This window comes from Bacillus rossius, chromosome 10 (genome assembly GCF_032445375.1).
Source record: "Bacillus rossius redtenbacheri isolate Brsri chromosome 10, Brsri_v3, whole genome shotgun sequence".
NCBI lineage: Eukaryota > Metazoa > Arthropoda > Insecta > Phasmatodea > Bacillidae > Bacillus > Bacillus rossius.
In genome coordinates this window covers 35,170,801-35,184,583 of record NC_086337.1, presented here as the reverse complement: position 1 = coordinate 35,184,583, position 13,783 = coordinate 35,170,801, and the positions used below count along the sequence as shown (strand labels likewise).

The following is a 13,783-nucleotide window of genomic DNA, read 5'->3' as shown; positions in this document are numbered from 1 at the left end:
CCCCCCTATTAAAGCGGGGGGTCCGGTGGTCCTCCTCCGGAAAATTTTGGATTTTAAGATGTAAAATAGTGCTATTTGAGCAGTTTACGGTACTTAACTTTAAATACTGTAATGGTAAAAATATAATTAATTTTTTACTAAAAAAACATTTTCAGTGATGAAGTAAAAAATTAATTAAAGATATTTTAATCAATCCAAGTGCCTTGTCCACGTCCACTCAAAATCATAAATCATGCTCAAAACTCGACAGTAAAAAAAATGAATAAAAATGGTTGGGTTTCGGCAGAACTGGCCTATTCCTGGAAACAATTAGCTTTAGCTGGAATACCCAGTCACCACCTCCTTATAATTACCGCGCTGGTTAAATACAATAGGTGTAATATATTTGAAAACTTGGGACCCGTCACGGCGTCACAACCTTATAACTCCTGCTCGCGACAGGGGTAGGGGAAGAGAAGGAGAATCGGTAGGGCTCGCTTACTCTTCCCCTCCAGTGCAGTGGCCAGCGATAGCAGTAAGACACCCAGGCTTTTAGCTAACCTGCTTTCAGATAAGAAAAAATGGGGGCTAAAGGGGGGGGGGGGGGTTAGAACACCTAACCCCCCCCCCCCTCCCCTGGTTAAGACATTCCTTTACAGGTGCGTCGAAATAGTAATAGAGATGGCGTGGGTCTCTGGGCAGTTTCCCGGCTTGTCCTGTTCTGGAGCTGTGAACTGTTAAATCTTATGCCAATATTGCTCTAAGCTTTTTTTTTATTATTTTAATGAGCCCTGCTTGTTTTCGCAATTACGTTTGTTTTAATTGGAAAGCTGCGAACTTATTTAATCGGACTTATAACATTTTTTTTTCTCATTTAAAACTTCAAGGAAATAATTCTGATGAATTAAAGACTATTAAAAAAAATACGTATATTTTAAGGTAGTAGGTACATTATTTTATTTATTGTCTTATATTGGCATCAACAATATGAAGGTATAATTGCATTAATAAAATAAACATAATTCACATTGTGCTGTAAATTAATTACTCTATTAATTCCACGTAAAAACTTTTGTGGTGTTCGAAAATCCGGCAAAAACGCTCATCCTGTATGGATGTGGTCCCCAGATTGCGGGATCACTGTATATTACTGTTGGAACCTGGCTTGCACGTGGCAACGCACTGAAACAACTTTAAATTTCTTCCAGACTGATCAAATTTCGACAGTAAACCAGGACAATCTTGCTCAATCGACACTGAAAAATCATCAAGTGTCAGTCTACCTTTAAAAATGTGTGCAATAGAGCAGGCCAAACAGTCAGGGATAAATGGTATACAGACGTCGCCTCCAATCCATTGGCCAAGATACGTGTTGTGGCTCTGGTCACGAAAGATTATGATCCAAACAAAGCCACACTGAATAGTTCTTTGTAAGTTTTTCTTAGAATTCTCTTTGACTGTCACCGCTAAAGTTTCAAAATAATGTGTCTTGTCAAAGGTCAATTATTTTTTAATATATTTCGTTTTTATATGTCTATCGTTTTATTTTATATATATTTTATATGACTATTTTTATATGTCTGAGTTTAGATTTCAAGAGATATCAGAAGGGCCATCACCGTTTTGAAATATTCCACACTCGTGAAAAAAATTATTTTTTATAAAAGTATGGCTCAGGACTTCATTTGTACTTTATTTGAACTAATTTTATTTGAAACGACATATGTGACGCCTAGCAATGACTTTCAGGTTATTATTAATCATGTTCGTTACTCTGTTATGTTTGTTTTTTATTTTTAATGAAAATCATACTGCTGAGATAATTTAAATTAAAAACTCTCAAACATGAGCAAGGTAAAAAATATTATTTTGATGATTTGAATTCTCTATGGCAGGTCAGTAAAGACTAACGCAAAAGAAAGAGAACTTGTGTTTTAAAAGCAAATGAATCAGCGCTATCCATGTTCCACACATTGGTTGGATTAATTTTTAATATTTTAGCTGCGTGAGTGCCAGTGTAAAATTCTTTGTAAACAATTCATGTTTTTCAAAGAAATATTTGTGTTCTTGTTAGGGTAGTCAAGATTTTTAATTTATATCCACCAGTTGCTATACGTAGCCCTAATTTTATAAGTACGTGTTTATAATCACGGCTAAATTTAAAATTCTTATGATTTATTTAATGCCAATTATGAAAAACAGATATGACACAGACTAAATTAACTACTTTCTAAACTTCTTTAGAAAAAAATTTACATAAGTAGCTTTGTATCTGTTCCAGGACGTAACAGGAAGTATAAAAGAAAAACTGTGGAAGTTAGAGGACTCGATTTCGTGCTTGAAGGTTCCGTTAGGATCCGACAGCCTCGCCAAGTAAATATGATCTCGACCACCGGAACACAACCCCCCCCCCCTCCCCACCCATTCACCCTGAACAGGAAGTGGCAGTGCTCCAAGGCAAAATATGTTTACGCTAGCGAGAAAGCTATTTTTATGAAGATGAATGTTAGATGCCAAGTTGTTCACAGAAAGTGTAAACACTGCACGATTAGTAGTTCTCAAAATGCATGATTATACACTGTTAGACATTTAAGTAATGAAAAAATATTTTTCAGTGAAGAATACACTTCAAGAAGTTCGAAATAACAGTACCTCAGGGTCAGCTCTAGGCTTTCATTCACCCGAGGCTGAAATTGTGATTAAAGCCCTCTCTCTTCCCTAAAGAAATGATCATACCAGGCATAATGGTTTTTGTAACTGTGTACATTTAATTTAGATTTCATTCAACTTCTCAACTGAAAACATGGTTACTGATAATGAGTAAAATCAAAATATTAGTAAATTATATATGTACCTCATTGGCATAAAACACTATGTCAACTTTTGGGCCAAATACACTTTTAACCTTAAACTTGACCACCGTTTGACGTTATTTCTAGTGGCATAAAAACACTACGATCTACGTTATGTCAACACTTCACATATTTCATGCAGAAAATAGTTGGGTAAATAAGTGAGGCACTATTTAAAATTCTTTAAACTGCTCTCGTGAAAAATACGGTTTTGTCACATAGTGTCTTATGCCTCCAAGGTACATATAGTCGCCTTTCATTTAATTTTTTTTGTAGTATACAAAATATTTTTGGACCCATCCAGCATTCCTCTAATCCACCCCTCTCCCCCCTTAACACCTTTTTAGTCGCTTCGTAGAAAATATACCGTGTCCCGACTTTCGAGTTCTGTTTTTTTCCGTTGTAAACAGTACGATTATGCACACAGAGGGAGGGATTAACAAGCTTTCGAAGGTTTCATTAAAACACGAGTAATATTCTCGAGAGTTCATGTTCAACACAAGTCCATGTCATAATTATTTATTTACGAATAATCCGTGACTAAGAATATCCCTGGATAATTTGCAAACTGTGTTCTTCGTAAATTTTAAAAGAGAAACTGACAGGCTACAGTAAGAAATCTCGTTCAAAACCCTGTGCCTTGCACTTTCACTCTAGAGTCAAGAGTGTCCACAAACAAATTTTCTGTACTTTAACAAAAGATTCCTTGGAAACCATTTGCCAAGAAATAGTTTTTAGTTCTACTGTGTACAAGACATGGCTATGGTTATTTTCTCATTTATGAAACAGGGTTTTACGACATAGTATTGAGTATTTCTTATAAAAAGTGGCGCATAGTTTCAATTTATAATTAATGTTTCTTTGAAGCATAATTTTTTTAAACCATGAAAAATAATGTGTGAAGTTAAAATTAATTAATGAGCGCAGTAAATTATTCAGGGAACAGTTTACAAATATCTTTAATCATGTAGGTACTGGGATAACACAATGCATAAATGCCCGGGTAAGAAGCCGTACCCAGTCTTACTGCGAACACTAATTTGTAGCTATATAAGTGTATAAATTTACTAATTATCATCTGTAATTTTACATGAATCTTTCTGTTCCGTTTATAAAAATTAATTAAAGTGTAGACGGCGATAATCCAGTCCATTTGAATAGGTGAAATGAAGTTAATTTCCCAAGTTGTATAAAACATACAAAAAAACGCTACCAAAGTTTGGCCCGGAATTAAAAGAGAAATAAATCGTTAATGAGAAGCGACGATTGATGGCTGCTAGAACTATAAAAGTGCGTGGTGAAAAATTCCGACGAGAAAATAGCCGAAAAATAATGTAAATGACCATAAGCATAATAGTTGTGCAAATTTCATGTATAAGTAGCAATCTCTATAGTAAATTATGATAAAGATACGAAATACTTAAGTAATTTAGTAACAACAAAACAAAACATCCACTAGACACGTCGATCACTTTTATACTTTTTTAACAGCTGTAACAATGATTTCTATAAAAAAAGAAAGGTAAATAGCAAAATAATAATTTAAAATTAATTTGACAAACATAAGCGAGAGCCGAAACTGGGTATTCATTCACTGAAATACCAGCGTGAATTTAAACCATTTGTGATGAATTGCATATGGATCATGTTTAATTGTGATTGGTCATCAAAATACAACAAAAGTAAACAAACAAACTACTGACGGTTCGTGACTTAGAGGAAATTCTTGCGGACGAAAGGTTTTTTTTTTGGGGGGGGGTCAAGGTACCACGAAACGAAAAACTAGAGGTAACATTTTCCTGAAGTTGCACCAGGCTCCCTTATGAAACCAAATGCATAGGTAATACATATAAATTAGTTCATAAGCATAATCATGAATGTTCAATCACAGATCATGCGTTTGTGGACTTCCGTTTGGATTAATTTTGGTTGTCCTACGTATGCTCCTAGTAATTACGTTATTTTCACATACAACTTGGTGTGTTATTAAATTGAAAATGGTCGAATGCTCCCCGAAACCAAAACGGCAGGCTTCAGCTTCGCGATGCCTCGCTGGCTGGGAGAGTGCGCGAGAGACGGAGAAAGAGAGACAGCAAGGCGATGAAGGGAAGCGAGAGCAGAGGAGAGCGGTGCCAGGCGGGAGCCCGGAGAACTACGCACGCATCCTCGGGTGGCTGTGTGAATGGTGCACACGACTTCAGCTCGTGTGTGGGGGTGCGCGGCTGAGGGTCCGCAGAAATATGCTCGCCAGCTCACAGGCAGCTGGGGCCCAATAAAAGGAGCTACGAGGTCGGAGCACACGGTACGTTTTCATTTACGCACACTGGCGCAATTTTCCCCTTCCGCATTTTATTTTACACCATAAAGCCTTCCGCGTAACACACAGTATTGCACAGTTGTATATTGCATGTTGTATGCTAGTCGCCCGTCATTACTATGTTATTTTCAAATGTCCGTATAACGAATAAATAAAAAATTTAAATCTTATGTCAATATTACCCTAAGCTTTTTTTAAGTTATTTTAACGATTCCAGCTTGTTTTAACAGTTTGTTTTAATTCGAAAGCTGCGAACTTCTTTAATCAGATTAAAACATTTTTTCTCAGTTTAAACTTCAAGGATTTAATATCGACGAATTGAACATATTTAAAAAAATAATATGTATGTTTTAAAGTGGAGCATTGTTTTTAGTGCCTTATAATGGTATCATATATATATATATAATTGCATTAATAAAATAAAAATTCCTCACAATACCTGTCCTCATAATGATCTTTTTCGATGGCATCACTTACTACTCCAAAGGTTCTTTATTTAAGTTAATCTAAATTAACGTTGTTTCAAAATGCGGTCCTCCCATTGGTTGACTGGTACGCTCATAAAGATTACCAGTCGTAGCAGAACAGAACTCAGGCATAACAACTAAACTGTAAACATCCCAAAAACTATCAATTTAAAAATACAATCGTTTGAAATTGCAATACTCTGTATTAAGGAGTGCATTTTTGAGATAGTAAAAGAGGGGTCTATACCATTGAACTGTTGCAGAACTACGTGTAGGCATAGAGTCTTCAGTGTAATAGACACGTATACCATCTAGAACAAAATAATGATAGAAGAAAAATTGTATAAATAATATAAGCTGTCAATATTGATATAAATAAAAACCGTTTGTACGAGACAACTGTGTCATTTCGGCACGATCTATTTTACCGGTCTCCGTTTCGCAAACAAAAATTAATAATAATGCGTGGTTTGAAATCCATGATTAGAGATACAGAAATTCTCCGCATTATTTTAGTCGCAAGTTAGAATGAAAACTTTCCCACTCTCGCACTGTGTTCATTATTGGACCGAAGTTATTTGTACTCGCCCCTCTACGACCGTGAGCCAACGATGCCCAGCTAGGAGAGAAGTAAGCGAATCAGGTAATGACAATTAACAAGAATAAAAATATTCTCGCTAAGAAATCAAGCAATGTGAAACCAATAAATGGGTTTAACATACCGATGACTTCGAATTATACCCTGAGGCCATACGTATCCACGAATTTTTCGGGTCTCTCTATCCATGATACGCGAAAGACACGGTAATCACCACCTCGCTCTTCCGGTTCTGGAAGCCGACTCTGACAAGTCACAACTTGTTTAAACTTGGCAGTAACTTCCACGACGGATCAGGCTAGCGGGCTTATTGCTTCAAATGTGTGTAGCCTCAGCAGTTGCTGCTATCAAAATGTATTCACCTTAGTGATGTGTAACATGTTAGCTCTCGGTATACGGCATTTGGTAGGAGTCATTTCATGAGTGGAACGGAACTTGCATGGAACGGAAATGTGTAACCACGGTGCTGCCATCTGTGGCAGATGGCGCGAACCAAAGTTCACAAAGCCTAAAGGAAACTTTGCAGTATCAACTGTATAGCATTTTAACAAGACGGGCAGTATTTTAATAACTATTTTTTTTTTCGAAAATAAGGTCCAAAACCTTGGTTGATTTTTTTTTTAAGTCTTCTTTAAATTTTTATCGGAGTAGTTTCATTATATAGTTTAACCTTTCTCTTCGCAAAAAGGAATGATTGAACAGTCAACGTAGCTTCTCCGGCAGCGAATTCTAGTGGCGGGTGCGGAAAACCTACGTGTGATTCGCGTCCAGAAATGTAGTTGAAAACACAATCAGCGCATATTTATAACGCTCGGCATTATTTAAAATAACTATACGTTAAGTTTCGTGTCCGAATTTCGTGTGTTTGTCAATATGCGAACACGTTAATGTTATCGTTAAGGAGGTTGGATGGGGGACGCACCACAACGCCGAAATACCTCAACGCCGAACGTACAACAATGCCAAAAACCATAACCCTGAATGCCAAATCGACTAAAACGCCAACAGCTAGAAAACTGCTGTGTACCACAACGCCGAATTACCACAACGACGTAATACATTAACGCCGAAAAATGTCATTGCAGGACTGCCACAAAGGTTAGGTTAGGTAAGGTAAGGTAAGGTTAGGTTAGGTTAGGTTAGGTTAGGCTAGGTTAGGCTAGCCTATGTTAGGTTAGGTTGTGGTACATTTTTCGGCGTTACTGTATTTCGGCGTTGTGGTACACAGCAGTTTTCTAGCTGTCGGCGTTGCGGTCAATTTGGGCGTTATGGTATTGGCGTTATTGTACGTTCGGCGTTGTGGTATTTCGGCGTTGTGGAAACGACCCGGTTGGATGTTACAGATGTCTGGCTAGTACCGAAAGACTCGCTCACATTTTATTTTTCTGATCACACCTCGTATTGCCTGTGGGAGCGGGGCTTGGATTGGCGACGGGAGATGAAAGCGCTCGCGGCTGACCTGTAGAGCGGTATGCCGGACGCGTCCTTGAACCACAGCACCATGTTGACGCTGTCCCCGGGGTCAGGGGTCAGGTCGCAGGGCAGCTCGGCGTCCCGGCCGCTCACCGCCCACACCACCTCCTCGGGAACTGCCAACACAACGCAACAAAAAACTCTACACCCTCTCCACACCAGCGGTCCATTTCAAAAACAAAAAAATCTACAAATCTTCTTATTAACAACTAGGAGGTTACAAGACAGTTATCTCCCTTGGCAACTCTGTTCGAGTCGCTCTGTCACGTTGTTGCTAAGGGCTCGGTCGCCTGTGAGCCTCAGGTCGGCTCTGCCTGTGAATCCCGGGTTTCCTGGGGCTTAGGAGTTATGCAACCTCTTAGACTCCTGTGTATTGCTGTTGTCCTGCCTTTTAGAGAATTCTCGTTAGGTAGGGATTTCCTACCATAACAAGGCAAGTCCAATAAGTGGCCAGGCACATACCGTTGGTGGCCAGCCACATCCGATTGGTTGTCTAGGAACGTCAGATAGGTTGTCCAGACACGTGCGTCCATTCGGTTGGCCAGTTGGCCAGTTGTGGCAAGGTACACCCCAGTCGGTCTAGACATGTGTCCATGAACACACATCGAGTAGGTGACAAGAAGCATTCCAGTTGGTAGCTAAGCATGTCTATTCAGTAGCCAGGCACGTAATCGGTGGCCAGGCAAGACCAGTTGTTGGCTAGATACGTCCATGTTGGTGGTCAGACACATCCAGTTGTTGGCCAGGCACATCCAGTCAGTGGAAGATACGCCCAGCCGGTGGCCAGGCACGTCAGATAGGTTGGACAAACAAATTTAACAAGTTTTCCAGGCATATCTAGTAGATTGGTCAGACATGTCCATTTGGTGGTCAGGCACATTCATACAGTCAGCAGCCAAAGGGTCTAATTTTTCGATACTCGGCGAACATTTTAAACAGGCCAAGTAAGATGTCGAACCACGAGACCAGTCATTATCTGGTTACAGACTTTACGATGCACCATAAACGAAAATTACATGAATTTGTAGAGCAAATTTTTAGAAAAGTACATTTGGAAGCACATTTGACAAGAAGGAAGCACATTCATCAAAAAAGAAGCACATTTAATGAAAAGTATGCACATATGAACAAAAATTCAATTTGATATTATACGATTTCATCAAAGAGATACGACCTCGTCACAGGGATACTATCTCGTCACAATGATACGATCCCATCAGTAGGACACGATACTACAGACTTGAGTACGCGCATTAAACGAAAATAACGTACATTAACACGAACAATAAACTCAGTAGGATACGTCCCTGTTAGTAGGATACGATCAGTCGCAGGATACGATAGGATATGGTTCCAATGCTCTTTGACTCTAAATGCTCCAACAGTATTTGGCTCCAAATGCTCAACTGTCTTTGGCTCCAAATGCTCCTACAGTCTTTGACTTCAAATGGTTCCAAATGCTCAAAGACTACATGGCTACGGGACTACAAGTCTACGAAGCTACATGGCTACGAGGCTACAATACTACAAGGCTACAATGCTACAAGACTAAAAGGCTACAGGACTATATGGTTACAAGTCTACAAGGCTACGTGACCACGAGGCTACAGGACTACGAGGGTACGGGACTGCAAGGCTACGAGGCAACATAACTACAAGACTGCGAGGCTACAGGACTGCAAAACTACAAGACTACTAAACTACGAAGCTACGAGGTTACTAGGCTACAAGGATCCAAATGGCTACAATAGCTCTATTCAGCAGCGAGAGTTAAATTATCTCTTACAAAAAATTTTTCACAAGTAGTTCCAATTCTTATCAAAAGTTTTCGCAGCATATTATGTTTGGGTAACAATTATTTATTTTTAATGTGGGATTAAGAATGCTCACTCACAACCGCAAGAGATAGAGTACTTCGCTAGACATCAAGGAGAAGGAAGTTCGTCTTGCATGATAGCTTTTCTCATCTGTCTCAAGACATTGTAATCGACTCAGAAATGAATCTTTTATTTGATGTGAAGTACAGACAGTCACTGTTTTTATGCGGGATGCGAGATGCTCACTCACGATCGGAAGAAAGGCTTCGCTAGACATCAAGGAGAAATAAGTTTTTTTTTTTATTTTGCATGATAGTGATTCTCTGCTGTTTTAAGTCAAAGTATTCACCTGAGAAATAAATCTATTTTTATCTGAATTCCACCTGATAAAAACTATATTGTAAGTGCTGTTTTGGTAACATAAATTCATAAATTAAACCTAACTCTGAATAAAATTGCATGTATCATATAAAAAAATATTTAATACAGGAATTATTTTCTCTGGAATAACCAAAAGCACTTTGAGAATAGCAGCAGAAGTCTCGCCAGTAATATCCAGGACCACAGGGATAAATCCAACAGAAGCACCAGGAGAAAACCAAAAAATATTGACATAACTGTATAGTAGCACATTAAATCCACTGTTCATATCAATTATTTTTAATTGAACTCATGAAGTCATGTAGCACAAGTCAAAAAAACAGACCAAATAATACTTTTGACTCAATCCTAGCCGAATTCATCTAACATTTCTGCAGACGATTTTCTTCACGTGTTATTAAATATTCCCAAACAAATAGTTAGTTGTAATTCAAATTTCTGACACTCATAGAATTTGGTCAGAATTTGTATCCTAGATAAGTCTGTCAATCAGTGAGTCATTAAGTCAATGAGCCACACTGGAGGGAGGGGGTTATATATAATATGTTATGTATATTCATATATGCAATCGGATTTTTGTAGCCTCTGTATATCTGTAATGATAAGGGTAAGAGTAAAAAATCACAAAATATAAAAAATCTCCGGGACAGTATTTTTCCCAAAATTTATTTAGATAATTTTTAGTTCCCTTTGAATTTCATAATCGATTCTTAAATTTTGGCTATTAATACTGATAAATTAATTCCTTTTTCTGCTAATCGTCATAATGTTTTAGGTTTGTTTGTTCATAAAAATTAAATTATTAGAAATTTTGTACTTATTATTCTGTATAAGTTGGCAAATATCAAAGCTGTAACTTTATTTATTATATTCATACCATTTTACATCAAAATATATTCCCATTTTATATAAAAATAACACTATAAACGTGTGCATACACACCGTAAAAATAATACTTATATGTCTCTCCATGTTGGTTGTATAATTTTGTCATTACTATTATCTACGAGGTATTCCTTAAAATGTCACAATAGCAACTTAAAAATTTATGTTTCGTCACAAATGTAATTGTTTGGATATTACTAGATTTTATCTGCAAGCTGTAAAATGCCATACAGGTGGTATAGTTAATAAACTATTGCGTGACATTTTACCACTATTAATAAATGTACTGAGTTATCTGACGACGAAAATTCTGACGAAATACAGAATGCATGAAGTAAGTTATCGTGATAAATTTAAGGGTAATTTCAATCACAATAAAGACCATGTTTAAATTTAGTTCAATTTTTTTAAAAGACTCTTTTGTCATGCTGCTTATTACAAGAAGGTCAATTTCTATGGAGTGAGTTAGTTTCAGTTCGGAAAAAAATACCATTTCTTAAAATAACAGCCTACATCTACGCTAAACCACTTACTTTTCGGTGTACTTAAATTTAATTTAATGGTGGCTTTAAGGACGAAAATTAGTAGATCCTCGATTGTTTTAATTTAGAACTTTCTCCCAACCGACTATATTTATTTCTGTAATTTCAAATTCATACTATGCGTGTGAAATTAGAGAGAAGGCGGCGGCGGCCGAGTACCACGTGGTTTTAACCCTTCCACCCATAATTCCTTGCACACGAGTTGCTGGCTATTTATGAGCGGACGAGGCCCCTAATTATGCCCCTCTCCCCGCCACCCCACTCTCGGACCACATCCTAACACCACTCCATGAAGACCCGACTAACAAAACCCTTAGTTTTGCCGGCTTCCGAGCGCTAAGTCGCGCGCGGTTTTTGCAGCACGGGAAACTGGGCTTCGCCCGAGTAACAAGTATTAATGTATTCCTTTCAGCGAACGTGGCTAGCCCAGAGGAAAAAAAACTTCTGACTAAGAAAAACATTACTGTTTCGAGCGAATGCCAATTTTTGAAAGGAGCGTAATAATCACATATACCAGTCTTCTTAAAAAATTTTACTATTACTTGCCACAGCTTGAAAAGTAATTTTGGCACTAAACCTTTAACGAGACGTTAAGTAAAACCATATCATGTTAGAGGAAATCTCGCGTTTATTATTTATTTTAACTAGAGCTATTCCAGCAATCTGCTTCTAAAACTAATAACTCAAGTCATCACAGATATGAGACAATTTTTCCTTTATCTTTCATAACAAGTGCTATCTGAGAAAAAATCTTATAATTTCCAAAAATTACAATTCTATAAATTAATCTACTTGGAAGATAATTTTATTTGATGTTACTTTTCTTATGAACAATGGTAGTGAACATTTACGTACAATATAGAGAATAATTAAATTTACCTAGACTGTGATTCTCTGAAGATAAATTTTCTTATTGTCGAATGGTTCAGTTCTTAAAGTTTTTCACATTATTTTAGGACATCTACTGTAGTTGTGTAGCGAAAGTTCCAGAGCTTGGTTTGGTACTGTGGTTGCAATTTTTTTTTTGTTTTCATAAATTTGTGTGTTGTTTCTTTTCGTAGCAAGGTACACATTGTTCAGTAACCACTACATGCTTCAAAAAATAAATAATTCTAGGGACAGGTATAAATAAACATGTTCGTTATTGGTGAAAATTTAGTAAAATTGCAGTAAAATTAACTTGCAGTTGTAATAAATTAACATATGCCGTTGTAAATTTACATAACAGAGTAAAAGTACACCAATATACCCGTCCATAGCAACTAGAATTTTACACTAAATGTAATACATTTATTTTTTTGCTGTGTGTTCCGAAGCCCACCTTTAACTTGGAGGCCATAAGTCGGGTTTGTAAACTACGGAAGAAACGAAAGAACGCAACAAAAAAAAGACGCTAGTAACAAAAACCTATATAAAAACCAAGCCGGACGTACAAGAGAATTGTTCCGAAAAAATTTTAAAGATAGATATGTAATGAGTATAGAAGGCTGCCAATTTATTTTTATCATATGCATGTCGTTCAGCGACGGGAAATGACGTTTTAAATCAAAATATTAAGTTTTGTATCTATGTGAAAATAAGTCCGACGAAGAAAATATTTTCTGCAGTTTTAATAATTCATGTAGTAGTGTTTGGTAAATGAAGGGTTTTATATCGCTTGCCTCGCCGACGGACGGACGGACGATGTAAACTCAGCTTCGGTGATCCGCCGCCAGGGGAGCTAACATCACCATGCAACACTCACCCCCCCTTGGGCCCGTCCCAGCCAGGTTACGGAGTCCCCGGCTCAGAGCCTAATAAGCTCTAACACGACGGAATAAGTATCCCCGGCTCCGGGTGGGGCATAACACAAATTAGCTGCTTCCGCGCGGCCCGCCCCCCTTCCCTTCACCAATTATGTCATCCCGTCTGATCCTCACCCTTTCCTCGCCCCTGGCCCGGCGCTTCCACCCGCCCCGAAGACGGTGCTGTCGGCGTGACGTCACCGGACCCTAGGCCTGGACGCTGCAGGCAAACGCGCATCCCGGACGTACTGATGGACGCCTTTTCGGGAACTCGAGGAGCGGTGGGCTGTGTGTTGCATTGTGGGTGGTCTGGAACCAGGGTGGCCAACCTCTTTTACGTTCGGCTCGTGTCCAGAGACCGGGGAAATTTCCGCGGATTCGTCTCGCGATCGGCCGACAGTCAAATACGCATATGCACCATGGCTCATCGCTCATCCGGACGACTCTGGCCCCGATGGGAATTCCTCGCCCGTCGAAGTATCGAATCACAGGCAAAAAAAAAAAAACAGTTTTGAGACGTCTCGCAAGTTTCAGCAGCCGATGAACTGGCGTAATTCGCCCGAGCGTACATAGAGGATTGTGTAGACTGTCATGTAGGTAATCAAAACCGCGAAATTTGCAGGTCCCTACTCATGGCGTACTTATACTTAGCAATACGGAAATTACTGGGACATATCTTATTGATGTC

General features: G+C 38.3%; 1 protein-coding gene across 1 annotated transcript in view; it reads right to left on the bottom strand.

The window, feature by feature from the left end:
* LOC134535646 (nephrin) overlaps window positions 1-13,783 on the bottom strand; it is a 357,918-nt gene that overhangs the window by 226,759 nt on the left and 117,376 nt on the right. The window contains exon 2 of the mRNA XM_063374832.1: window positions 7,673-7,802. Coding sequence (XP_063230902.1) covers window positions 7,673-7,802 — 130 coding nt within the window. The remainder of the gene's footprint in view (window positions 1-7,672; window positions 7,803-13,783) is intronic.